We start from the raw sequence: 27134 nt of genomic DNA, 5'->3' as shown, positions 1-27134 counted from the left end.
TCCCTTGTTATTTCCCTTATTATTATTATTGGTGGCAGCAGCAGTGGTTTGTGTTATACCTTAGTTACTGGACTGTTCTTATCTCAACCCGTGGGAGTTACATTCTTTCCAATTAAGTTCTTGAAGTTCTAGTATAGCTCCAGGTTGATCCAACTAAAATTTTGTTTCATTAAATAGCACCATTTTGAGGGAAAAATCTGAATTGTGAAGTGTCAGCATTACTCAGAATACCAAACTAAAAACTTCTGCAAACTACACATTCTCAGGATGCTGCTCTTATCTTAGGTGTGTCATAACCTTTATTTTCTAAACAAAAATACAAAAAAAACATCTTGCACCTCAGTGTATCAGAACATACCAGGAGATGACATGCCAGTTTCATGATAACTCTCAACAAATCAACAGAAGAGATAAAAAACAGGGGTTTTTTTTTCTTCCCTCCCTGAACACAAAAGCCCTATCAACCTATACGTACCACAAGGATACAATGAAGTAAGAAATGACCATACTTTCTGCTTTACAAAGAGACTTTTCTTAACACTGTTCTTTTTGGCAAGCGATTTCCTTCTGCATATTCATTATGGTCTATTTTTTCACGATCTATATGAAAAATGAAAAAATAGTGGGGGGAAAAAAAAAACACAAGGCAATTTAACACTTATGTTTGAGGAGGAGAGTCTATACTTTGTGCTAAAGAAATCAAGCCCTAGGTGCCAGACTCAGCACAGTCTATAAGGTAACACAGAGCCACAGCATCCATCATCCCTTTCTAGCTGGCAACTGATCTAAATGTGGACACGCTCTAAATTTATTTCTGAGAGTTGAAGAATTAGATGAAAAAGTCCTTCATTTCAAAATAACACACTTATTAAACACATGTCATGGGGACTATTAGAAATAAACACTTGGGACAGACAGAGCCCACCTACAACTCTCCAGCAATTACTTTACAGGGAACTTTCGCTAGAAGTCTATAACTACGTACCATTCAAATCACTTTGGATCAGCCACAGGACTGTCGTTAATAGCATTTGAAACTTTCTGATACAATAGGTGACACAAACCACTGTAAGAACCCTGAATGCTTAGAAAACAGAATCCTACGGAAGCACATAACATGCACACACATCATGCAGTACCAGTTGAAAGCTGGCCGTTTTATACACACAATATTGTGTTTCTGCAGAAAAGAAAAAAAAAAAAACCTTTCATAGCAGCACCTAAAAATTAATTCCTAATGTTTCAGCAACATATACAGGATAGCCTGTAAGATACTCAACACCATACTCAATGATCTGATAGGACAACTTGCTCATTTGACAAAAAAATTAACATTATTGTGGGTTCCAAATACCTCAAAGATTCAATTGTGTTTTAATACAAAAATCTGTAGTTTCACAAACTATGGAATGCTTCACTAAACAAACCTCACAATAGCACTTTCTAAAGTAAACGATTTCAAAAGCAAGTTATTTTGCTTTCCTGTCAATCAAGTCACCATCAACAAATAAAGTCAAATTAATGCAATACCAAAACTGTCTTCACTTTTTATGAAGAAAAAGGGCTCAAAAGAGCTCAATTTTCAAGTGACTGGCCCTGAAAATCACAATGTTTTATATTTGGAAACTAGCAATATTAAGAACTGTTCCTTACAATATACTGTTTTCTTAATAACTGCATGCAAAAATATTTTTTCTAATAGAAAATATCATTTACCCTCTATGAGATTCAAATCATATAAAAATAACCTGTATGAACCACAAACTTTATTTTAATAAATTTAGTTATAATAAATATCTTTTCTTTCCCCCTTCTCACCTTGCCTTCGCTGTCCCAAATGGCTACAACTTTAGGAAAGCTTTCCACCAAAACTAAATTATTCCACTCATATATTTTATACATATTTCTTTAGTATTTCAAAAATGTAAAAGAAATTTCGTATGCAAAGCATAGTAAAGGCTGGAACAAGTTATAGTAGCCCTATAACTCAGACATCCTAAAACTGAACCAAGGACTCTCTTGATTTATTAAAAGAAATCCTTTTTTTAAATGAGATGTATCTACACATTTTCCCACTTCAAATCTTCTCTTATTCCACAAGTAAATTTATCCTTACAAAAATTCAGTTCATCTTTAGAAAGATTTAAATATATCTGGGAATAAACCTAAAGAAATTGACTTCAATAAACCCTTGAGTCTGAACAACATTACCGATGAGCTAAATAGTCTAATGAGAGAATAGCTTATTAATAGTAACGATTCAAATTTCATCTGAGAAGGTTACAGGGAACCCTTTGCACAAAACTGTTCATATGACACTATGCCAGCCCCTGATGCTAACCATCCCTTGCAATGCTTTGCTTTGTCAGTTATTTTACAAAGGGTGGAGCCAGATTACTTACTTAATCCATACCTAGAATGTAAGCATTGAAGTCGCACCATAGAAGTTTAAATTCTCGAACTAACATTAGCAGAATACTTGTTAATTGACAACTACAGTCAGACACGTTGCTGGCTGCAGTAGAGATACAAAAGCGTTTTAACATCTTCTAACTTATCACATCTCTCCCTCCCCTCAGCAACTAACATAACTACACGTCTTCACTTCTTAATTCACCCTGCCAGAAGTTCTCTGCATTAGAAGGAAAAATACCAGTAGTGTTTAACCCAGGTCATCTGACAGAACAGAGTAAAGAAGCGACATGTTATTTAGGTAACCCAGCAAAACTGGGGGACAAAACAAGTAGTTGAAGACAGTAGCTTCTTAAACCATCTCAGCCACAGCCAGAACACCAACCTGAGTCTAAGACAAGTAGACTGTCCAACAGCACATTTGCACCCATCTTAGCAGCTCAAAAAAAAAAAAAAAAAACCAAAAAAAAAACAACCCACACACAAAAACACACAAACCCAAAATTAGCCCATACTTAATGGTTTCTTAACACTTATTTCATCAGCCCTTGTAGGGAACAGCACAGGCTTGTAACTGGTAAATTAAGGGCCTTAAAAATGCCAAAACCAAACTGAAAAGTTTCAAGAACTTTGGCGGAGTCACAAGCTTTATTAAAAGCAAACAGAGACGTTACAGTGCGGGGAGATTTCAGACTTCAAAAATCAAAAAACATCTGAAACAGAATTTGGCAAGAATTTACTGTTATAATGAGCACACATTCCTGCCAGCAGCATAACTAAGATGCTCGAATTTCCCAGAGATTACTATATTTTGTCTCTTCTTTCCCCTTCTACTTCATGTCTTTTTCACTGTACATAGAGTAGACAGAGGATGCAATTGGCTTGGCTTAACAGTTGTCTAATGACCATGCAAAAGCCATTGCCACAGAATGAGTGGATTCCTAAGTCAGAAGGAAAGGCAAAAATATAATCACATACACACAATTTTCTTCAGAAACAAGGCTAAATATGCTCCAAAAATTATTTTATACCAAAGAATTTAATTCCTAATGGGCATTTAGCTTTCAGCTTCCTTCTGTCTGCTCCCCTATTCAGAAGATGACCAACAGCAGACCTCACCTTATTAGTATTCAGCAGGACCAATAATGAATAGTTGCACGCACATTCAGAATGCATCTCAATACATGGCTGGGTACTTAACTTTCTAAGTTTTGTATCGGGAACAATACTTGCTTAAATTGATGCTCAAATACTCGTGCACAGAAAGTAATAGCAAGAAAGGAGACTCGTGCTTGTGTGTAAAAATACACACATACACATACCTCTTAACAACATAAACAGCAACCAAACAGATACTTGGAGCTGGACAACAGCTTTCAAGTTGGGGGCAGGGTAGGAGGCAAGTTAAAATCTGTTCCAAGTGGCAAGAAAGAAAAATACAGGGATGAAGGAGTTCTGAGAAGGAAAATGCAAAACAGAGGGCAAATTTCATCCTTTGACTAAACCATTCTCTTATTAGCCCTTCCAAAACTGTATTTAAAACGTACTGATCAAGAAATTTTGTTAAAATAGGAAATGTCACCATAAAGGAGATTAAAACCAGGGTTTTTTTCAATGCCATGACTGTTTTTAATTGTGTTCCCAGCCCACCTTCCCTGGCAGAAAATGGAGACAAGGGGGCGAGAAACAAGCGTTTACAAAACCTTCTGTATGCAAAGAAGTTTAATGAGAGAAGATTTTCAGTGAGGAAAAGACACAACTGGGAGCTGATTATGACAGAATTCTTAAAACACAAAAAACCCACCCCACCAGTGCTGGGGAAGACAAGTATGGAACAACCACTCACTGCCTGTTCCAGTGTAAGACCAGAGCATTAGGTGAAACCAACAGATGACAATATCAAGTCAAGGACTAGGAAGAGATAATATTCATGTAACAAGCAGTTGAATTACAAAGCTCCTTGCTACATATATCTGTGGATGCTAAAATTTAGAATGTTTAAAAAGGGACTAGACAAATTAATGGAAAAAAAAAATCAACATCAAAATTATTAAAGCCTGTTAAGTTATGCTATACACACATATGGTTCAGCAAAATAAAAGGGGAGGGGATCTAAGCGCACATTCTTATTCCCCCATACCACCACCTCTGGCTCAATTCTATATGCTACAAATAGTGTATCATAAACACAGAACCCAACTATCCACTTGGCTACTGCCATTTATGCTGTTAATGTCAGGACATTCCTGACATTGGTTAGACTTGTCGTTTGGTTTGACTCAATAGAGCCAACCTTAAGCATATGATGACTAAGAAAAGCAAGTTAAGTACTGCTCTATTTTCTGTACATTTTGTACAACTGCTTCAGGAGTTTCCTCTTCTCATCTCCCCATATCCATGGTTGAACACCCAGACTTCTCTCAGGATCATGTAAGATGCTAAAGCCAAACATTTTCAGAAAAGAAAACTGGTAAAAGTAGTAAACCAAAATTTTTGTGAAGAATCAGAAGAAATGGCTAATAAACACACAATCTGGCAGGAACAGGATAGGGGGAGATGTTTTAAAGCACCATTAATGCCAAAAATAATGCCTGAATAGTTCAACATTGACGGTTAAGAGCTGAATACAAAATGGATGAACACCCAGATGCAAGAAAAAAGGAAAACCAACTTAAAGCCATATAATAACTTATCAATGTATTTATTACTACTTACGCAATTTTACAGAGCTTGGCCTAAGACCATTCAAAAAAAAAAAAAAACCCAAAAAAAAAAAAACACAACCCTATGACCCCTTCGCCATGTTATGGCAGAGCAGTGATCTCAGCATAAATCAAAATTAAAGGAAAGCATTTTGCTCCCCTGAACTTGTGCCAGGATGACAAAAAACAAGTACAGGGCTCAGGAGGAGGGACAAAAAGTACTGCTTCACAACCCAATTTAACAATTTCATGAACAGGTTTATGTGTGTGATCTCAGAATCTCCCAGCCCTCATGGGGTAGGGATGTCACAAGACCCACTGACCTGGATTAGCCTGCTGAAGTTCAATAGCATGGTCCTCCACGCTTCTTGGCAAAGTAAGATTGCATTGCAGCACTTCTAAAACATAAATACATACTGTCTAATGTCTATACACTGATCTCACAATGCAAGACTGTAAATCATTAAAACTCTGTAGAAATAGTTCAGGGTATTGATCTGAAGCACAGACTTCAGACACCTCTTCAGTTGTTTTTATAAAATAACTCCAAATAATACCTTACTTGTAAAGATACATAAAACATTAATGAAAACATAGTAAGTCTTTAATTCTTACTTGATCAGCAACAATATATTTAAGAAAAAATTCTTCAAAATTTCCTTCATGCTTTTGACAGCCAAATGCTCAAAGGTTCATTTTATTTTTATGTAGGATGACAAAAGAAAACCTTAAAACTGTTTTCCACATTTTGAGACATGTGAAGTATCCAAATTGATTACCTGTATTTACCTTTTTTTTATTAATTACCAAGCCACAAAAGCTAAAATGGCTCGATAGCAACTATTCCCTATCTCTCTGACAAATGCAAAAAGTTACTTACAAGCATGTACCAAAGATACCTGTAGCATTTCTATTAATAAACTGTGTGTTCATAGCATTAAGGATTCATATGTCACAGCTAGGTGATGCAAACTTCAAGAAGAAATGGTAATGAAGACCCAGGAATACAAATCTATTAGACAAAGTCTTCGTAAGCTATTTCTACAATAATTATCCATTTCTGCACTAATCAGCCACACTATATATAGGCATTAAAAATAAATACAAGGGAGTATGTTATTTCTTTTGAAAACTTCAAACACACGTACACCCTTTTTTTTTTCTTTTCCTAAACAACTGTTTTTTCAATTTTTAAGAAATAATTGAAGGGTGAGCTTAAAGGCCAGCTCCTGTCCCCAGCATCTTGGTCAGCTGGAAGAAGTCTGGCAAGATACTCAGCCTTTAGATTTTTATTTGTCAGTTTTATTTTACTCTTCAGCAACAAACACTGAATAAAAACATAAAACAAAGTGACCTTCAGCTTACATCTCTTCAACATATTCAATTCTCACTCCCTCTGTCACCATAATGGCAATTCTTTTCATTCCTCCTACACTGCAAAACTCTGTCTAGAGTGACAGCAAGCCCATCTGTCCTCCTGTCCTTAAGAAAAGGAAGCAAGCTGGCTGGAACAGAGCAGAGGACAGAAGACTAGCAGCTGACCTACAGCTCAACAGATACAAACAGCTTCCCTAGCAAAAGGGGCTACACAGATGCAGATTCTGGCACTGAAGAGACAATACTTTTTCTAAGGATCTTCAAGAGGTTCTGGGTGAAGAGAAAGGACAAGGGGCACAACAGATGTCTCCAAAGATTGCACATGCCAACATCTGAATCGAGCAATGTCATGCACCAGAACTGTAAAACAAACCAGTGAAGTGAAGCTTCTCTGCTATTTCTAACACAGACAATGGCAGACAATTAATTGCTGCTCTGAAGTAATAAACAGTCATGAACTTCAACTGGCTTCAGTATCAAAATCAGTATTTTATAGATATGAATACATGAACACAAACCATTTTTCCACTGCTATCACACATGATACTACTGTCAGCAAAGGTCAGGACAGACAGTTAATTGAACTAACCATTTTAACCTTCCTCCCACGATTCATTCAAAATGAAATCAAAAATCAAACCACGAAATCAAAAAGATCTATCACCTATTAAACCTTTATTACCTGCAGAAAATTCAGGCTTCAGAAACTAAGCAATTTCTTTTTAGTCTCAGCAACTGAAAAGAAATATTCTGAAGACATCATAACATTTCACCATATGACTGCATTTGTTCCAAATCAGTGTATCATTCCTTCAAGCAGCATGAAAGGTAGAAATTGACTCAAGTCATAAGCCTAATGAAATCTGAAAGTAATTACAGTAAATGTTTAACTTCAATCACAGTTAACTACTTATCCAACTTACTCCACTAACAGATGCATCTGTCAGCAAGTATATGTGACCCAGTTACTTCTTGATGATACAAAAGTAGTGATATATATAGAATACATAGTGCTTCAGTGAGAATAACTGAAACAACTGCAATACCTGGTTGTTTGCCCCAAACCCAACTCTCAACAATTGATTTGGCCCTGTAGGTGGGCAGTGGAGCTTCTTCTTCATCTTTCTTTTCTTTGTCGTTTTGCTCTTCTTTCTTTGATGCAGTTTGGCATTCAGTACTATCATCTAAAGAGAAGAAAAAAAAAAAAAAAAAAAAGAGACCAGTTAAGCTAGTTTCTCCTTGAATTTAGTTGTAAGTTAGAAAGGTACAGGTGAAATGCCCGGCCCACAAGTTTACAGCAATATTGTCTATCATCAAGAGTACAGGGTGTGGAGAAGTAGTATTTTACCATGTTAACTGTCAAAGGTGCTAGGCCTCATGTTACATTTCATAAGGCAGTGACCCTATAATCCAGAAATCACCGCTGTAACCTCCAAGGGAGGATGAACATTTAATATCAATATCATCATGGAAGACTTGCAAAGGATTTGCAATACTCAGTGTCACAAAGGATGCACTTTAAGTAAGATTTTGCTACCAACTTATCTGCATTTCTGTACTTTATTTGTTTTCATATTCCAACACAGAAAAAGATGGCAACTGCCTTAATTTCAAAAACAAGGAGCTATATATTGATATTTACACTAATTTTATGCAGTCGTATTTCAACATCTGTAACATTATCTAACATCTTAGTCATTACCAGCAAGTAAAGAAAATAATACCATCATTTTCTACCCAACCAACCAAAGAGCATTTCAACATTTTTGAGATTACTATCATAAACAGAGAGAACACACAGTCACTTATCTCTGTAATCAAGGGCTGCATGAAAGTCCCAATTTTCTAAACATAGTAGAACTACACAGCTGGAAGTCTCTCCTTATTCATACTGGGATATGGATCTCCATATCCATTCCTCCCATCAGTTCAATGCACAAGACTGCCTTGTGATTAAGGGCCAATGTGAAAACTCCATTCCTCACCTTGATCCTCTTTTCTAAAAATATCCCCAAAAATTTCTCATTTGCAACTTGCCCATGAAGAGTTCAGTTCCATTTCCAACAGGCTTTTAAAAATGACTGGTACTCTATTCCTATCTGCAAGTCTAGTCTACAGATACCTACACACACACACACGGACACACACACATGGACACACACACATGGACACACACACATGGACACACACACATGGACACACACACACAAAATTTCCCAGCCACAAGAAGACAATGAGCATTAGAATTTTGTCTTTTTTTCCTGTCCCACCCCACCCACCCAAAACACAGGCACTTGTATCAGCACATTTCAGAAGACAATAATAAGAGGTTTACAGCTGTTGCCAGACCCAGCACATATGACTCACCATGACCCCACTTGGAGATCAAAAGGCTCTTATTGCCTCAAAACAAACAAATACAACAATGTACAAAAACATTAAACTATTCTTTCCATCTGGCCTGGAAAAAAAAAAAAAAAATGACTGTCTAATCCGGTTGTAACTGGATCAGTGATTGCCTCTTTGTTAAAAATTCGTCAGACTGTAGACAATAGCACCTCCCAAAATAAGCCTTTTTAACGTGCCTTAACTTTACAAGTTTTAAATTAAAGCCAATGTTTCCTAACCTATAACACACACTACTGCTCAGGAGGTGGCAGATGAAGACTGAAGGAGAATAGGGTAAAAAAGGAGACATAACTGCAGCATGCATGCTGCAGCTAAGACTGTGAGTTACAGAAGGGATAGCAAAGTCACTTGTACATGGCAACCACAGAGAGAGTATAACCATTTCTCTCAAATGCCAAGTAACAGCCAGTAGTACAGCAGTCACCAGTATGATAACACATCCACAAAGTGTGACTGAATCTAGCTGTTTCTATTCCAAGCCGCAAGCAAATAATATTAAAGGCACAGACTCCATTATAGAGTTAAATCAGTGACTAAGGACCCTTTTTAGCCTCAGTAGTTCAGAATATTCTCACAGTAATCTCACTGTTTCTCCACTCACCCACACATCTAGAGACACACTCCGCAGGGTCTGGGATTTTACTTAGTGGGTGAAGGGTGTTGTGTCAAGACACCACATTTCACAGGCAGCTGTAAGAGAGCCTGTTACATTTTTAACGGATCCTCAGCAAAGGATAACAAAGGGCTACAAACTAAATAATTCTGACCAACTCCTCATGGCTAGTAAAGAAGGTCACAATCCAGTTGGGAACTTAAGCTGTGTATTGCATAAAAACAGCCTTGTCATGCAAATCCACAAGGATTTTCTTTTCTTCATGGTCTATATGAACAGAAAACAGAAGCAATGAGAGAAAAAGCAAGAAGGGGCTGATGTGAAAAAAAACACATTAAAAACCCATGTCAAATTGTTCCACAAAGACTTTTCACTATACTTGCAAAAAGCCAAACACTTGCTCTGTAAGGGACAAAGTCGGTATCTCTCTAGATTGAAAGCAGCAACACAGGCATCATAATTGTGGAAGCTCAGTTACACTTAATGAAAGGGATTTTTAAAAAGGGAAGTCCAAAGATTTTTCTGAAAGACAGGCAGGGAGGAAGACATCTTGAGTGAAACCAGCACAGGCCAAAATACCTAGCAATAAGACAGTTTTCAAAACAATGCACATAAGAACATGCTACAGTGTGCCAACCTGTTTTAAATTCATTTTTCTTAGGCTGAAGCCTGAATGTTGGGGTGGGGAAAAATAACCACATAACATTTCCCTTAAAGAACTTTCTTTAACTATGCTTTGGCTTAGAACCTTAAACCTCGGAGCTGAGGTAGGTATGCTTAGCCAGGCAAAACAGAGCAACTAAAGTAACCATTCTCAGTTAGAAGTTAGCTCCCAAACCAAAGCACAACAGCTCACCACCTGTGCTCTATCTTGCACAGCAATAGCCTAATCCAGTATAAACAGAGGATAAAAAGGAAGCAACTGAAGGTGGAACTTATATTTCATATTCAATTTAAAAAGTAACTGACACCGCATAGTTGCCTCCCGCACCTGCTACAGTAATATCTTGTGCTGTTTTTATATGCCAATGAACTGATAAAGCTAGGAATCCCTCAGTAGAAAGAAAAAGCCTGCAACAGTTTCCCAATAAATGTTGCCATGCACAAGGCAAAAAGTTACACAGTGTCTGCTTTTGGCAAGGGCTGTATTTTACAACCACTCCCAAATAGTATTTGGTAGCTGCAGATCCCGGAAGTATTTCAGCTGCAGTACAAAACAATAATCTGTTTTCTGTCAGAGAACTTTGCTTTTATATATACATATCAGAAATATATATTATATACATATATATAACATATATACGCACATATACAAATTTCAACTGACAGTTATTTCTGAAGGAAGGATGCATGCCTAACCATTTGCAAGCCACATTCATACATGGCTTCCAGGTGTAGAAGTCCAGATGACAGAAGATTCTAATTTCCTAACACTAATCGGAAATAAAGTTTCTTTTTCTTCCTTGGTATACTGTATTTTAAAATGCATTCTTTAAATTATCTGTTGAATATGCAATACAACATTTCACACTTATGAAGTTAAACTGTCCAAGGGGGTAGAACTAGGACTCCTCTCTGTCCTACACAGAGTTGGATAACCCACAGCTGAGTACTGAATGCTTGAGCCACTGGATATAGCCAATATTCATGGGTTGGGGAAGCAGAAAAGAGGGAGCTGAAAGACGCACTTCTCACTTCTAACAAGTTCTCTCTGGCAGGAAAAAGGAGGCTCAAAGCAGAGCTTTGCCTATATGCCTGCTTGCTACAACAGTTTGATACATACCTGCTCTGAACAGTAACCAACATAACCAATTCTCACATACTGTTACTGTTACTCTTATCATAAACATTTAGTTTCTTCAGCCTCTCTGGAATTGCTTGTGGCATTTGGACTTTGTTACCTTCAGGTGCAACATGGAACGAGGTTTGTGGATTCAACAGCACTAGGCTGACAAAGGTTGAGCTTTCAGGAAACGGTGAACAGCAGAGGAAGCCCGAAGTGTTTACCAAAGGCAGGACAGAGGCATGAAGCTGATGATTTTCTGTTTACAGTAATGGTTCAGTAACTTAAAAATACAGTAAGAATAACAGTATTTAATACTTTACTATTTTCAGTACATAGCTTCCAGCGTACAAGACAATAATTTCATCCAAACATCCTGAAAGCAGCCTGATTATCTTTTAATCATACGCCATGCTGCAAGTGCACCTGTATTTGGACATCACTACTGTCACAGCTATGTCCTCAGCTGACACTTGGAAACACGCAAACACGTTCTGCTGAACGCATTTATCAACATGTTTTTCTGCAAGTGCCACAAACAAAGAGGTTACTCCTAACCAAACATTCTTGCTAACAGGCAACAAAAAAAATACGGTATTTGCTTATTTTTCATAGAGAGAAAAGGAACATTTTTCTCTATCAATAGCATGTTCTTCCAGCCTATTGCCACTGCTGATATCCAGTGAAAGAATGAAGTACCTCTTGTGAGCAGCGCAGTCAGTACCAACAGAGAGCTAGAGCACTACTGAAGAAAAGCAGTCACGATAGACGGACATAAGTTAAAACTTCTGAAAACAGACTGAATAAAAAGGACTACTTACAGCAACCTCTCTTATTTATCTCCAAATTAATCAATTTAGCAGCAAAATCTGAATGTTGAGATTAAAACATACTGCTTTTGATATAAGAGCACTGTAGTTTATATACATTTCCTTACATGTACTTTTCCCTCTCTTCTTGAATTACATTTGTAGATCATTTATGAAAAAAGTAACTACCACCAAAGCAAACTGAAATACTCTAGATTTTAATTTCCTGAAACTCAATTTGAGCTGCATATTCAGATGTGCAAACTCACCACCAATTTTTCTGGTTCCATGATTCACTACTGCCCATCTAAATCAAATCCACTACCTAATCAACATTGACCAAAAATAGCCACAAGTCAAGTCCATTTTGACCATGACAGTGACTAGTAAGCGATGTCCCTGGCTTTATCTTGATGCACAAGCTTTACCATTTCATTTTCTCCCTTTTTTCTGCTGAGGAGGGACTGCGAGTGAGAAGCTGGGTAGGCACCTGGCTAAGGTCAATACACCACAGTACAGTACTGGAAACAGTAAGTAGCAGTCTTCCTTCAACAAAAACAAAAAAAGTTTAATATTTACACAAATACAGTACACACACACACAACAACCAACCACCACCACGGACATCAGAAAGCTTTTGAAAGCCTCATCACAGCTTGTACCACTGATGCTTTATTTCTACAGAAAAGCAGCAGCACCCTACAGGCTTTTACACTTTATACCTTTTTGATCCTTGGAAGTCATGTGTACAAACATACATTCAGCATTTAAAAACAAAAAGTTCACATCATTATTCAGTCCCAAGTGTGGATGAATGTGAAGTCACAGATGACTGACTTCCAGAGTATCTGACAGCACTATGGCACCATAACTAACAAAAATCCCAGTTATCTGTGGCTACTTAGCTACAAAGATATTAGAAGAAAAGTTCTCTGTCAAATACCAGCACAGCTACAACTCTAAATACAATGCGTAAGTATCTGACATAAAAAAAAAAAAAAACCACAAAGGAAACTGCAGCAATTTCCTTTGTAAAGCAAAATATTATTACAGATGTTTGTTATCTTTTTGCAGAGTGTGTTGAATCATTACACCATGACCATCACAACACCTTTCTCATGGTCATTACACCATAACCATCGTAACACCTTTCTCATGAGCTGTCAGTGAATGGGAAAGCATTTTGCACACTTCATTTAGGGGATAACCCTTCCCTTCATTACATCAAGTGTATGACGCCTTCTAGCAAGATCCATAAAGCTAGCTAACCGTAAGAAAAAAAAAATATTACACTACCTCCACTCACTTCATGAGTAGGTATTGAAGTAGCCTTTCTGATAAGATCAGCAATATTTTTGTTCTGTGTCAGCAACAATATTCAAAAGGACCAGCAGCAGCAGGACAAAACAAAAAAGTTTAACTCCAAAACAGAAGCATAATCCTTGTTCTTACTGCAGCATGCAGCCACTCATAACCTACAAAGTTTATACTCTTCATAAAAATAACATATAATTCACTTTCCTCTCAAACTATTTATTATAGCTTCTTCCCTGTAGAAGTAACTTCCTCTAGTCAAAAAGACTTTCCTTCCACCCCAGATTTTAAGGAAGACTAACCACAGGTACAAAAAAATTCTCTCCACAAGGAACTGAGCATTACTGGTTTGAAATATCATGCCTATCCAGCAGTAAAGTTCAGGAAGTAACAGAAGCTGAAATAATAGTTCACTGCTAAAGGCAGTGTTTCTACTTTTCTCCCAGACAGAGCCTAATTTACTTGGGGGCCACATAAATTATTGACAAAACTTATCTGACCATTTGGTGAACCCACTTCAGCCAGGTTAGGAAACAAACCTTTCCCTTTTTTGACCAGTTTAACTCCCTGTTCAATAAGGAGTCAAAAAAGCACCACAATAGCAAGAAAGAAAAAATGCAAGAGCAGAATTGTTTCATTTTGGCATAGCCCATCATGAAACAAAATCCACCTTCATCAAAGCAACCTCTCTGAACAGATGCATTAATCTCACATTTGCAGGATTGGTAGCGTTTGAGCTGCCCTCAAGAACAATAAAAAAAAAAAAAGTAGAAACCCAAATAAACCCTACTACACTCTCAGACTGTGGACAGCTGACCTTTTAGGTTTTTTTTACTTTATGAAGACGGTAAACAAAATTAGAAATAGCAGTATCTACTCTACCCCATTCCTCAGTCCACTTCCTTTAAACAAAGGCTTCAGCTGTATACACACCAACCGTAACAAACAAAAGGAGACTGCCAAGCCTCTCTCAACATGCCTAGTTATGAAGTTTAATTTCAAAAGGCTGGAACAAATTTAAGCCTTCATTTGAAGGCTCAGACATTACTTTTCTGTACACTTTCAAGAAACCAGTTTCAATTGTATTTAATCAAGACACAAACACCTGCAAATTGTATAGATAGGTGACAATACACCAATGTTTTGTGACAGCATGAAATGTGAATTCCATTTTCATCATTACAATGAAAAAAACAAAAAAAAAGAAACAAAAAAACCCAAAGAACAAAGAAAAAATAATTTTAAATTCCATACCTTTTCTTGGAGGTAGTTCGCCACTTTGTGTTAACTCTGTTCCAGGATATACAATCTCCCCATCTTTTACCATTTCATTCCACAAGCCACATAGTCCATCTCGTGTAAAAGCGAGCTGTTAAAAATAATACATTACGTATAGTTACACACAATAATTTTATTTCAAGCCAACTCAAGCTAACATTTAAAACACATCAGATTTTACATTTGGACCCAGAAAAAGAAAACACACGTACCACCTCACTCATATAATATATTGTGTGTGTGTATGATAGCAACTGTAAATAATCTTCAGGATGTCCAATTCTCTAGCTATGCTATTTTCAGACTAAAAGCACAAAACAGTAACTTTTAGATAGGTTCAGACAGGTTTAGAAATACAACAAGAAGAACTTTCTCTCAGTGAAAATCTCTCATCAAAAGCATGGATTTTATCCACATTATTCAAGATGACATGCAATGGTCAGGTGCATGGGGCAGTGTCCCCCTTTATCCCTTCAAGAAAAGATATCCAAAGTCAAGCTATATAAAGTCACAAAACTTTATATAAGGAAGTGTGAAGAAAGTCAATACAGTCCCCTCTCCCAACCAGCAACTGTAAAGCTGGGCACTCAACCAGAACTTATGACATCAAGGCACAGATTCATGAACATTTTCATCAGTTCAAGCTGGTTCAGCTGTGCAAAGTATCTCTCCCAGCCTCTTCCTTCCAGCAGCTATAACACCTCCTATTGCATGCAGGACCAGACAATGCAACCGATCAAGACTAAAACCTGGGAGAAGAGAAAGGGGCCACCCCCACCCCAGTCACTTCCCAATACACTATGCGTGCAACAGGGCAAACACTCGCAACAGAACAAATGGCAGGAATGGCTCATGAAACCACAGGCTGCAACATGACTTCTCTTAATGACTTATGAATTTTTATCTCCCTTGAAGGATCCTAACAACCAAGATAACTTGTCTTCTACTGATACTGTTCTCCACTTTACAAAATGCTGTAAAACAAGTATTGACATCCCAAGCAAATTCCATAATAATCATGCTGTAATTTTCAACCATATCACATAAGGAAGGAGGGGAACACATGAAACTGAAAAACAGAACACCTTTAGCATACCAAAGTGGTGCAATGGAGACATTAAAAAAAAAAAAAAACCAAAAACAACAAAACAAAACAAAAACCTGCTGAAGGCTCATTCAAAAGCATCTTTGTGTTATGCAACTAGCATTCAAAAACGAAGTGTTTTAACTGAAGGTTAATACAAAGATACTACTTGCACAACTGCTGTAAGATATTTATCATTATATGCAGAAGTCCGCTTATACTTTATTTTGATCTATTTCCTAAGGATATTTAATGATTAAGGGTTACTGGTTTTAAGAGTCACAATCACTAGGAGTCCTTTGCTGATCTAGCTAATCTCAGTTAACAGGAGGAATTACAGACAAGTCGCCCGTTTTGACATCACTGTAGCACACTAAATTATCATAGTTTGACTTCACATTGCATACTTCAGAAATTTACTCTGAAACATATTAGTGATTTTAATTGTTTTCTTTCAGCATAAAATATGAGCTAACACATTGTAGGTACTTGTCACTTGCTATTTCCCAATCTTGGGGAGATAAAAGGAAAAAGAAAGACAGTGCAAGGTAGGAATTATTCAGCTTATCTGTGGTTTCTCAATTGTGCAGCACCAGAATTACACTGTGACCAAGGAATTTATTTTTCACGATTTTTTTTCTTACAAATGTAGCTAAACACAACTGTTCCACCATGTTGGGCTCATATGTGATACATTATTATCTTTTTTTAAAACATTCACCTGTTGAATGCTAACATATGCTAAAATACAAGCTTGAAAAAGAGTGAGGGAGGCAATCTTCCAGATGGGTTGCATAATTATAGTTTTCATATAATTAAGATATTTGTCCGATAAACAATCTTTTCAAACATTTTATTTTACATTCTCAGATCACATTTGTATTGAAAATTATTGTCACAGCCTTTAAGTTTACAATCTCAAGGCCTGCAGGCTATGAGTTCAAGGTTCTTCATAATGCAACAATGTTTATTTCAGAAAACTTAGTACTTTTGTAAGCATTGCTGTAAAGCAGAATCAACAATTATATTCTTGGTTTTAACCTCGAATCCTTTCACACAGCACAAAGTTTACTCAAGTCTTTCAAACAGCTAAGAACTGAAAAAGTAAACAAATTTCTTTCTGCCTTGGGTTTGTGTTCAAATTCTTATCAAAGTAATTTTCTTGGTATGTTGCATAAAGATAGAGCAACCACCAAGATCATAGGTTAGAGGGAGTTCCTCCTCCTTCTCCAGATACCTCATGTAGAAGCTTACAGCATGAGGAGCCTCCAGATAAACAATTTTGCTTTTCTTCATGTTGCAGTTAACATTTTGACAGTAGTATATGCGATGTGGAGGGACAACAGGAGACATGTTGAAAGTAAAGAAACTGGGCTTTTTTGTAGCAATAATCAAAGCAACCCACTGAAAGGACAATTAAGAAACAGTATTTACAACCAACTCCCGTCATAACTGTGTGCAACTCGATTCTAACTGTAACAAGTTCACTATTAACCTACTTTACATTGAGCAGACATATTAAACAGTGAATCACCACTACCATACTCAAGTGAAAGAAAAGTCTGAGGTTTTAAATGATAAATTATTCCAGCAATTTAATTTTCATGATCCAAAAATTCTATAACCATAATAGAAGCTTCACAACTCCCTAGAGGAAAATATTTCACTTAACCAACAGAAACAGGGAGGAATTGTTGATATACCAGAGTCATGCTGCCATCCAGAGGGATCTTGACAGCCTAGAGAAATGGGGTGACAGGAACCTCATGAAGTTCAACAAGGAGAAGTTGAACAATCCTGCACATGGGGAGAATAACCTCAGGCAGCAAAACAAGTGCTGAGGGTAACCCAGCTGGAAAGCAGCTTTGCTGTAAACGCCTTGGGAGTCCTAGTGGGCACCAAGTTGAACATGAGCCACCAATGTGCCCTTGGCATGAAGAAGGTTAATGGGTTCTCAGGCTGCATTAGAAGAAATGTTGCCAGCAGGCTGAGGGAAGTGATCCTTCCCCTCTACTCACCTTTAGTGAGGCCACACCTGGAGTACTGGGTCCAGTTCTGGGCTCCCCTGTATGAGTGAGACATAGGCATACTGGAGAGAGTGCAACAAAGGACCAGAAAGATCTTTAAGGGACTGGAGCATCTCTCCTATGAGGAAAGGCTGAGAGAGCTGGGACTGTTTAGCCCAGAGAAGAGAAGGCTTGGGGGGGAACTCATCACTGTATATAAATATCAAAAGGAAGGGTATAAAAAAGATGGAGCCAGGCTTTTTTTAGTGGTGCCCAGTGGCAACATCATAGGCAATGGGCATAAGCTGAAACACAAAAAGTTCCCTCTGAACATCAGGAAACACTTTCTCACTGTGAGGGTGCCAGTGCTGTGGCACAGGCTGCCCAGGGAGGCTGTGGAGTCTTCACTTTCAAAAATATTAAAAAGTCATTCTGACACAGTCCTGGGCAACTGTCTCTAAGTGAATCTGCTTGAGCAGGGCAGTTAAACCAGATGACTTTCAGAGATATCTTCTGACCTCAGCCATTTGTCATTCTGTAAAACCAGCAGCTGAAGATAACTGTACAGCAGAAAAGTCAAATATCTGCTTTGACTATACAATCATGCTTTTCTTACTTTCTACAGTGTTTTAAGACTATCTTAGGCAGCATAAGCACATATTACTTCCTTCTTTTGCTACCACCAACTCTTCCTGCATTCAGTCATTTGCAGAGTCTGTCAACACATCCAAGGGCTGCAACAGAAGACTGAACTTTGCTCAGAACAAATTTGGAAAACATCTCTCTGGTTTCTATTTTCAAAAAAAATGTGACTCTTCTTCCACTCAGTTCTTTGAAGAAAGTTCAGAAGGCAGTTGATGGTGCAGTGCAAGAGAAGAAAAACACATTTTGTGTCTTCATTATTTCTGACATACTGGGGTTGCAAGTACAAGAGCACCTACCTGTACTTTGTGAAGTCTAGCACTCTCCCATTAGATTGCCTGATTTATATGGACATCCTTTCCCCTAATAACTTAGTAATTTCATTTGTGAATGTTTAAAGAGATGAACTTGGCAAACTCAGTAAGTTAACAAATTAAGAATAATTGAGTTTTCATTGAATTTTTGAAACTGGCAGCAATGCCAGAGATGTACACTCTGTAAAAACCCACAAGGATTCAAGTCCCTCCCAGTCTCACAACCTATACGCTGCCTTCCCGAGACTGAGACAACAGCAGCTCTATGCTCCATCAGCACTACTCACCACCTTATAAACTTGACCTGTGTTCAGGTTCCACCAAATCAAGCGTCATTCTCCATGCCCAAAATCTCCCTTGCTCTTCCCATGATGTCTCCCGACCTCCTCTCAGATAAGACCACAGCCACATACCCTCATCTCCGACGCACCTCACCTTCACAAACCCCAATAGTCACCCACCATTACACGTTCTCACCCCCAGATGACATCTAGATCTCTGTGCTTGTAAGGCATGTACCCCACCACATTCATACTTCCCACATAGACCTCAGCCCTGCTTACTTCTCCCAAGCCAAAAAAGCAAGGATCTAAGCAGACTTATACTGTATTGTAAACTGGGCTGCCCCCAATGTAATCTTTTGCTAATTTGATCTCTGCAGTTAAACTGTAATTTTTTCTGTCTGGTACAACATTTAAGTCAAAAGGATACCTAGTCTGGTTGCTGGCATATCCTACTGCCATCTTCCAAAAGGGCTTGCAGTGAAATTCCCATCCATCCCCATCAAATTTAGAGAATAAGACATTGGCATTAACATTTCCTTACATGTGAAGAAAAGTAAATCCTGCAACCATAACCAATCAAGTTTCTGAGAATTCTAAAAGCAGCACTACAATTTTGCTTTTAATAAACTATTTTAAGAATAATCAGCAGCTGAGATTTTGTTCATACACTTTTCTGCAGAAAGCAGAGAAGACTCCATAAAAGTTAACTTAAGCTCAAGAAAAACGAAGCCAAGAAAAGGAGATAACACAAAAGGACAAGGACTGACCAGGCAGAATTCCTGATTATATAACTGCACTGGAAGTTCAAGAAAGTGACTTCATAACCATAAAATGTCAATATGGATTTGATATACAAGCTACTTAAAATAATCTTCACCTCAAAATTGCTGGGGGGGTGGGGAAGAGAATATCTGTTCTTCCATTTGGTTACTTCTACATTAGACACTAGCTGTATTTAAGACAATGTGAAAAGATTTTTCTTTACAAATAGATTAAAAAAAAAAATAATAATCAGACAGTAATGGTGAAGAAAAATCACAGAACAGTCTTTTCCCAAGTCCCTGTTGGTTTTGCTTTTTTGAATCCATTCAGCTTGTGTTTCCTTTTTCATTGTCTTCTTCAGCATTTTGTCCTAGCTTCCTTCCTTCCCCGCTGAAACATGCCCTGAAACCACAGCTGCTTATCGCACCTAGGCGAAGCACAGTAAAACATCATTAGATCTAAACATATTGCTCTAAAACTCTGACAGCAAAGGCAGAAAAGTTCAGCAGCCCCACATTACTTCAAAGAATTTGAGGTTAAGCTACCAAGGTCTCTATAATAACAGCCTACAGGTCTTCCACTTGCTTCCAAAGTCTACTAACAGTTAATGGTCATACACAAAGAAAAACAATGCAATTCCATCAAACTTAGAAGAGAAATTCTCTTTCTCCATTTGCAGAACAGTAATTCTGTCTGAGCCAAAATATTTGCATAATTTAATTTCTCTAACCTATTACTCCACATATGGTCCTCACACCTCCTTCTGGAAATCACTATTTTGGAGGAACAGCATTACTTTGCTTTTTAAATAATTGAAAAATATCTCTATTGCAAACTTCACTTCCTTTAGAATCGTAGGAATTCTCATTTGCAGTTTGCTATAAGAACTTCCACATAAGCCCTTCAATTTTTTATCAGAAAGCCTAAACTGAGAAGAAAATCAACAGGAAATCAACGAAACAGAGAAAGCAACTTTCACTAACTTCTTCTAACAGGCAAGACAGCATTTATTTACATTATCTTCTTAAAAGCAAAGACAGTGATCTAGATGCCAGAAGAGTGGAATTTCCATTAAAATTAAAATGCCAAATGTAACTTTGAATGGAAGGTAAAAAGATTTCAGACCAATGCAACTCCTACAGGTGGGTGTTTCATTTTAAAAAGCTTACCGTCATCTCTGTGACAAAAAAAAAAAAAAAAAAATGACAGAAATAGCCTGCCAACCATGAACTCAATTAAAACTGAAGAAAATGCATCATATTCCTCTTGCAGGCACCTTGACTGTTGCCTGAAGTTTTTTTTCCACACTACAGGAAAATGAAAGTTTTTCACTCTAACCCCTGCTATTAAGCACAACACAGCTCCCTGCAGGATCTAGAATAGGCAAACTAATTAAACACCATTTGAATGCACACATGCATTCCATTAACTGACAGCAATTCTCGGTTTTTGTTATTCAGACGTTGCTGATTAAAATTCTCTGCATAAGGTTCTAAATTAGTAGGACAGTACATCTACTGAATTGGAATTATTTTAAGCACAGTTTGACTCAGCAAAGTGGGTATCTAGGTTTAAATAAACACTTTTAATCTTCCCTTCCTGAAGAATCTGTATATTCTTCATGCTTTCCTTTTTTTAAAAAAAAAGGATGTCTTCCTCAGAAGCAGCCATTAAAACACAACCTCCCATTACACAAAAGCTTTTGCTATAAATGTGGTTTCTACCAGTAATAGACATAAATAGGTAGGTGTTTTTAAATATGTTAATTCAAACATAAAAAAAAACCTAGAAATTTAAGTGATACACTAACCTTTCTAACAACTACATTAAACATGACCTGTGAAAAAGTGGCCTGCACTAAAATTCACCTGTTTCATAACTTCATAGGATTATTTTATTAATGGGAGATGTTATACACATTACATGTTGTACTACTGATGTTACTTCATACTGAGCTCAATTACCCTAATTTTTCAGCAGCTATAACAGTTTGTGTTTTTTTCAGACAACTTCATATATCTTAATTTTGCTCCACCAGGAAATTTAGATTTTTTATAACGCAATTACTTCTCAGTTACAAATTATACTAGCAGCTTAAATCATGCAATACTAGGTTAATAATTACCGAGTTAGTAAAAAGACATGGCATAGTTACAGTGTCCACTTGGGTCTTTGTAAACCATTCTGGCTTCCTATAATAATTTGATTGCTTTCAGATAAATTTATGTAAGTAAGAAATATATTGTTACGATAAAGTTCCATTAACATTCCACATCAGTTAATTCTGCAGGCTAGAGGCTGACTGCTATTACAAAAAGACTTGTGTCTTTGATATTGTCTTAAGAACAATAATAATACGCTACATCACGCTAGCTTTGTCTCTCAACAGCAACATCTCAAAACTGAGTAAGAACATTTAAATATGGCCTGGATGCCAGCTGGAACAGTGACGCATGCAGGTGATTAAACACAATCCATGCTAAAATCCACGTGTCATTCTCTTCTTATTATACTAATACCACTATATTATAGACTTATTAATGCACATAGTATTATAATACCGTATATTACATTATTAATGTAACATCGTCTTGTGCTACAGCAAAAAAGAATCCCATGATTTTCAGAGAGATTTCACTGGCTTAATCCACAATAACTGCCACAGCCATCAATTCTAAAGAGCAAACTCTCTGGCAACAGTGACCAAAAACAGAAAGGCAACTGCTAGCCCATCAAATGAAACATTTCACTTTTAAATCTAGCTATACTCCCTACACTGTGCAGAACAAAGAAGATTTAAAACCCAAAAAGTTGGTTTTAAAGACTAATCAATCTTTGTAAGGTAAGAATTCCCCAGTACAATTCTGGTCCTCCAAGGACTTTTACCTACCCACTCTTGCACTGCTGTATAGTGAAAATTTAAGGATCTAGCTGCATTATGAAGAGTTTCAGGGTCCGATTCCAAATCCTAATTTGTAGTCAGCTTGATTCACACAAATTAGCGTGGCTTTCTTTAAACCTCTCCTAGGTACTATGCTCATCTTTTCAATTCCTGTTGACAGTCTCTTGAACACCAATAAAGACCTTCTACAGTTAGCTGGTAAAAACATACACTGTAGGAAATCAATATATTCAGTACACATAAAACCTCAAGGATTAAGAGATAGGATTTATACCTACAAAGAAATTTCACACGTAGCTAGATCACACTAGTCAACCAGCAGCTACAGTAGTCTATCATCCAACAGAAAAATTCCCCAGAGCCCAAAACCCCTTTACTTGACAGAAAATATCTGCCACTTAATAAATTAAAAAAGAGTAATTCAAGATTCATATACACATTGTTTAAAATACTGAACAGATACATCCAAGTAGAGTTCTGTGGTAAGGACCTGTGTCATACCAAAACCAGTTAACCTAATACGAAAATTACATTATACCCAGGAGGCCTGGCTACTCTTCAGATTCCACAGAAGTGATGTTTGCGTCCAGCAGATCACAAATGATTACTGTTCTCTTATTTCATTAATCTCATCATTTTGACTACAGCACGATTGGAAGAAAACAAAGGGAGTACCCCTGCAATTAGAGTCTTGCTTGTTATTACTCATAAAGAACTCCTACTTAGAGCTTATTCATAGAAATTTGTTACAAATTAAGATTTTTATTATTAAAAGGAATTATTACAACACATTAACGAAACAACAGTCTCATAAAAAATAAATATTTCACTGCATTTATACACACTCAGCTGAAAATAATCCTTAAAGATTGGATGGCAGCTGAAAGCCTTCTGTCAAGAGTTTACATAAACAGAAAAAGAGATGTAGAAAAAAGGCACTTTGATGACAGGGAAAATCTTACAAATCACATGGTCACATTTTTCACCCTATATAAAAGGGAAGAAAAATAGGCAATGCATAATCAGCAGCTGCTACAAACAAAGATTGCCACTTTTAAAGCTAAAATTTTTCTCTATTCTACAATCAGTGAAGCAACATACTTGTAATCTAGAAGCCAGCCTTCAGGAAACACAAATATATTCCTGTATTTCTTACTATGTTTCAACTTGGTTTCTATTATGTTTATTCATCACATTAGCCAAAATAGCCAATGTTGGATCAGAATTTTTACATTGGTAAGAATAAAAGATGAAAATAGAACTATTCTAGCCAAACCAAGAGCATTACCTGTCATTTCATACCATTTACATACAAGACCTACTAAATAATATAGCCTCTAAGTCTGTATCTGCTACTTCTGATTATGATTTAGCTTGTTTGATGTAAAATACTGGAGAAAGGCTGCTTCTGAATAACAACTGCATGAGGACAAAAAACCTTGCCCAACCAGAAGAACAGCTGAACTCAACCACTCAGACTATCAGCATGTACTCCAGAGTATAGTCACTCAGGATATAATTTTTTAAATGTTTTATTATTATTAATCTGTAACAAAAGAATAGCATTGGCTGGCCCATCCAAACAAGAATTTCAAAGTTTTGAGCAGGAACTTGGAAAGGTTATTCAAAGTAAGGTTTCTATATGCAACATCCGGAGGCAGGAGGAAGACTGACAAGACAAGGACTTAACTCTAGTTACCCGTTTCATCTGAAACAAACATATCTGATCCAAACCTCTCTACTTCTTTATACTTTCCACTTGATTTTCAAACCTGAATCAGGAAGACACAATAGCATGCTCATACCTGTATCACACAACTTTGACACCTGAACAGACCATCTTCTAAGAAAAAAAAACAAAACAAAACAAAAACTTTCACCAAACACCAGTGCATTTCAAAGATCAGGCCCATTTCCACCATGTATCTTTGACAAAAAAATTAACTCCCTTCAAAAAGGACAAAATGCAAAGGAAGCCTGTACCCATTATATGAACAACTATAGTAAAACCTAATCTGAATTCTTCAATTTATAAATTAATTTCCATCATCTTCTGTTTCAATTGTCTAGTGCATTAAAGCTGCTAGCCCATACGCAGTAAAGAAGTTTAGCAACAGCCTAAATGAAGGATTTATAGATCTAGCAGTAATGCTACATATTCAACTATGTGCCCTGACACTCTGCAAAGATAACATACATATGTAGTCCAGCTTGTTTCTAAGCAGAAGGGACAGGCCGTACAAAACAGATCTGTTTGCAGCAAAAAATAAGTGTTTCTGCAATATCAGCTCTAAATCAGCATACTGAAAAAAAAAAAAAAAAAACAACTCAAACCCTACACACCTATCTCAACAGCAATGCTGCAGTTTTCTGTCAGCTACTTAGACTAAAAGCATCCTTGATCTGCACCTGAAAGGTCACAATGCAACACAACTACATAACCCCTTACCTGTAAGTCTGTCTTCAACCATTTGGAGTCAAACCTTGCTTGAGCAGCCAGACAAAAAGGTTCAGAAGACATGTTTTCTTCTCCAGCCTTCTCTCCAGGCTGGCTGAGCAGCCCAACCTGCCACAGGATAAGAAAAATACCTGTCTAGCACATGAAATAAACCACACAAGGTTATTCTTGCTCAGACTAGGATGTCTTGCACTTGATCTTCACGAACGTATCGTGAATAAGGACCTCCCTCGATCACACCCCGCAAAATCCCACAGGGAGAGGAACATACATTAACACTATTAAAACCCCCCAAAATACCCCCCCACTTCCCTTCCCTGTACCACCCGTGGAAGGAAACCTCCCTTCCGCTGCGCCCAGCTACATCAGAGGCCTAACGCTGTCCCTCAGACCCGTAATTGGTGCATGAAATAAATAATTGATCGCAGATTACGCAAGCCGCAGGCCAACATAAAGCGATTACCAGGGGCACCCGCACCCCCTCCTCTCCGGCAGTAGCCGGGGCCTGGGGGCTCCCCCTCGCCACAGGTAACCCTCTCTCCCAGGCGCACTCCCCGAGCGCCTTCCCTCACGCTCCGCTGTCACCGCCCCTCACGGCCCCCGGCCGCGGCGATAACGCGGGGCGGGGGCCGCCGGGCGGCGGAAGGCCCCGCCAGGCAGGGGTCGCTGCACACAGCGCGGGGGCCGCCCTGCCCCCTGCTGCGGCCAGCTCCACGGGCCGGGGAGGGGGGGGAAGCGCGCCCGCCCCCGACCACCGCCAAGCTCCCTCGCACTCACCGGCCAGCCGCGACAGCGCGGCGGCGGCAGCTCCTCGTTTCTCGCCTCGCTGTACCACCGCCGCCCGCCCGGTGCCGGGTAATCCTCGCCCCTCCTTCCCTAGCCCGCCCGCCCCCCCACCCGCTCCTGCGCCGGCAGAGCCGCTCTCCGGTCCCTCCCTCTCCCCCTCGGTACTGGAGACACGAGAAACTCGGCCAATTCGCGACTCAGCCCCCAATGCGCCATCAAAACGCTCGGCCAATCAAGAGAGGAGCGGGAGGCGGGACATCCTGTCCCGGCGCCGCGGGTTGCGGGGCGCCTCACGGCAGCGCCCGGGCCGGTGGGCAGCGGCGCGGAGGGGGTGGTGTTGGGTGGGATGCGGAGGTTAAAAACCCTCGGGTTTGGTGGTTGTTTTTTATAAGTCCCGTTAGGGACTGTCTGCAAACTATGCTGCCGAGTTCTTTTCTAAAAAGAGAAGCGGCATTTACATATTTCAGAGCAGAAGGGTCAATAGTGAGCAGCTCAGACGCGGAGAAAATGGCAGAAACAGCTTGAAGGAGTCGAGGCTGGAAAGGGGGAGATGATGCTATTACCCACAAGAATGATGCTGAGGAAGAAAGCAGGAACTGCCTAATGGCAGGAGATGTCTGGAGACTGGAGCCAGTTGCCTCTAGCTGTTAGCACCCAGGTGAGAAACTGCACTGAGGCAAATAATAGAATTGTTTGGGTTGGAAGGGACTTTAAAGCTTATCCAGTTCCAGCCCCCCTGCCATGGGCAGGGACACCTTCCGCTAGACCAGTTTGCGCAAAGCCCCATCCAGCCTGGCCTTGAACACTGCCAGGGATGGGGCCGCCACAGCTTCTCTGGGCAACCTGTGCCAGTCTCTGACCACCACTGTCATAGTGAAGAATTTCTTGTGCCTAAATCTGTCAGTTTAACGCCATTCGCCCTTGTCGTGCTACTACATGCCCTGGGAAAAATCCAGATTTCTCGTATGCCCCCTTCAGGCACTGGAAGCTGCTCTAAGGTCTCCCCAGAGCCTTCTCCATGCTGAACAGCCACAGCTCTTTCAGCCTGTCTTGGCAGGAGAGAGGCTTCAGCCCTCTGATCATGGCCTCCACTGGACTTGGTTGAGCAGGTCCACTTCCCTCTTGTGCTGAGAATCCCAGAGCTGAACACAGTACTGCAGATGGGGTCTCACAAGAGCAGAGCAGAGGGACGGGATCAC

General features: G+C 38.7%; 1 protein-coding gene across 6 annotated transcripts in view; it reads right to left on the bottom strand.

Moving 5' to 3' along the window:
• The window catches only part of HERC2 (HECT and RLD domain containing E3 ubiquitin protein ligase 2), a 107012-nt gene extending 81003 nt beyond the window's left edge, over positions 1 to 26009 (bottom strand). For 4 of the 6 annotated variants that reach the window (XM_065677612.1, XM_065677611.1, XM_065677616.1 and 1 more), the window contains exons 1-5: positions 25927 to 26005; positions 25141 to 25257; positions 14674 to 14788; positions 7538 to 7675; positions 5438 to 5512 (exon numbers count right to left, since the gene is read on the bottom strand). In XM_065677612.1, coding sequence (XP_065533684.1) covers positions 5438 to 5512; positions 7538 to 7675; positions 14674 to 14788; positions 25141 to 25212 — 400 coding nt within the window. In that variant the 5' untranslated portion in view covers positions 25213 to 25257; positions 25927 to 26005. Of the gene's footprint in view, positions 1 to 5437; positions 5513 to 7537; positions 7676 to 14673; positions 14789 to 25140; positions 25258 to 25926 lie in introns of all 6 variants that reach the window. The other 2 variants (XM_065677614.1, XM_065677615.1) reach the window with 2 other exon arrangements.
• Between the last annotated feature and the right edge of the window lie 1125 nt (positions 26010 to 27134).

The sequence above is a fragment of the Lathamus discolor genome, chromosome 4 (assembly GCF_037157495.1).
Source record: "Lathamus discolor isolate bLatDis1 chromosome 4, bLatDis1.hap1, whole genome shotgun sequence".
Classification (NCBI taxonomy): Eukaryota; Metazoa; Chordata; class Aves; order Psittaciformes; family Psittacidae; genus Lathamus; species Lathamus discolor.
Note: the sequence above shows the minus strand (reverse complement) of the source record. Positions and strands in the feature narration are given on the sequence as shown.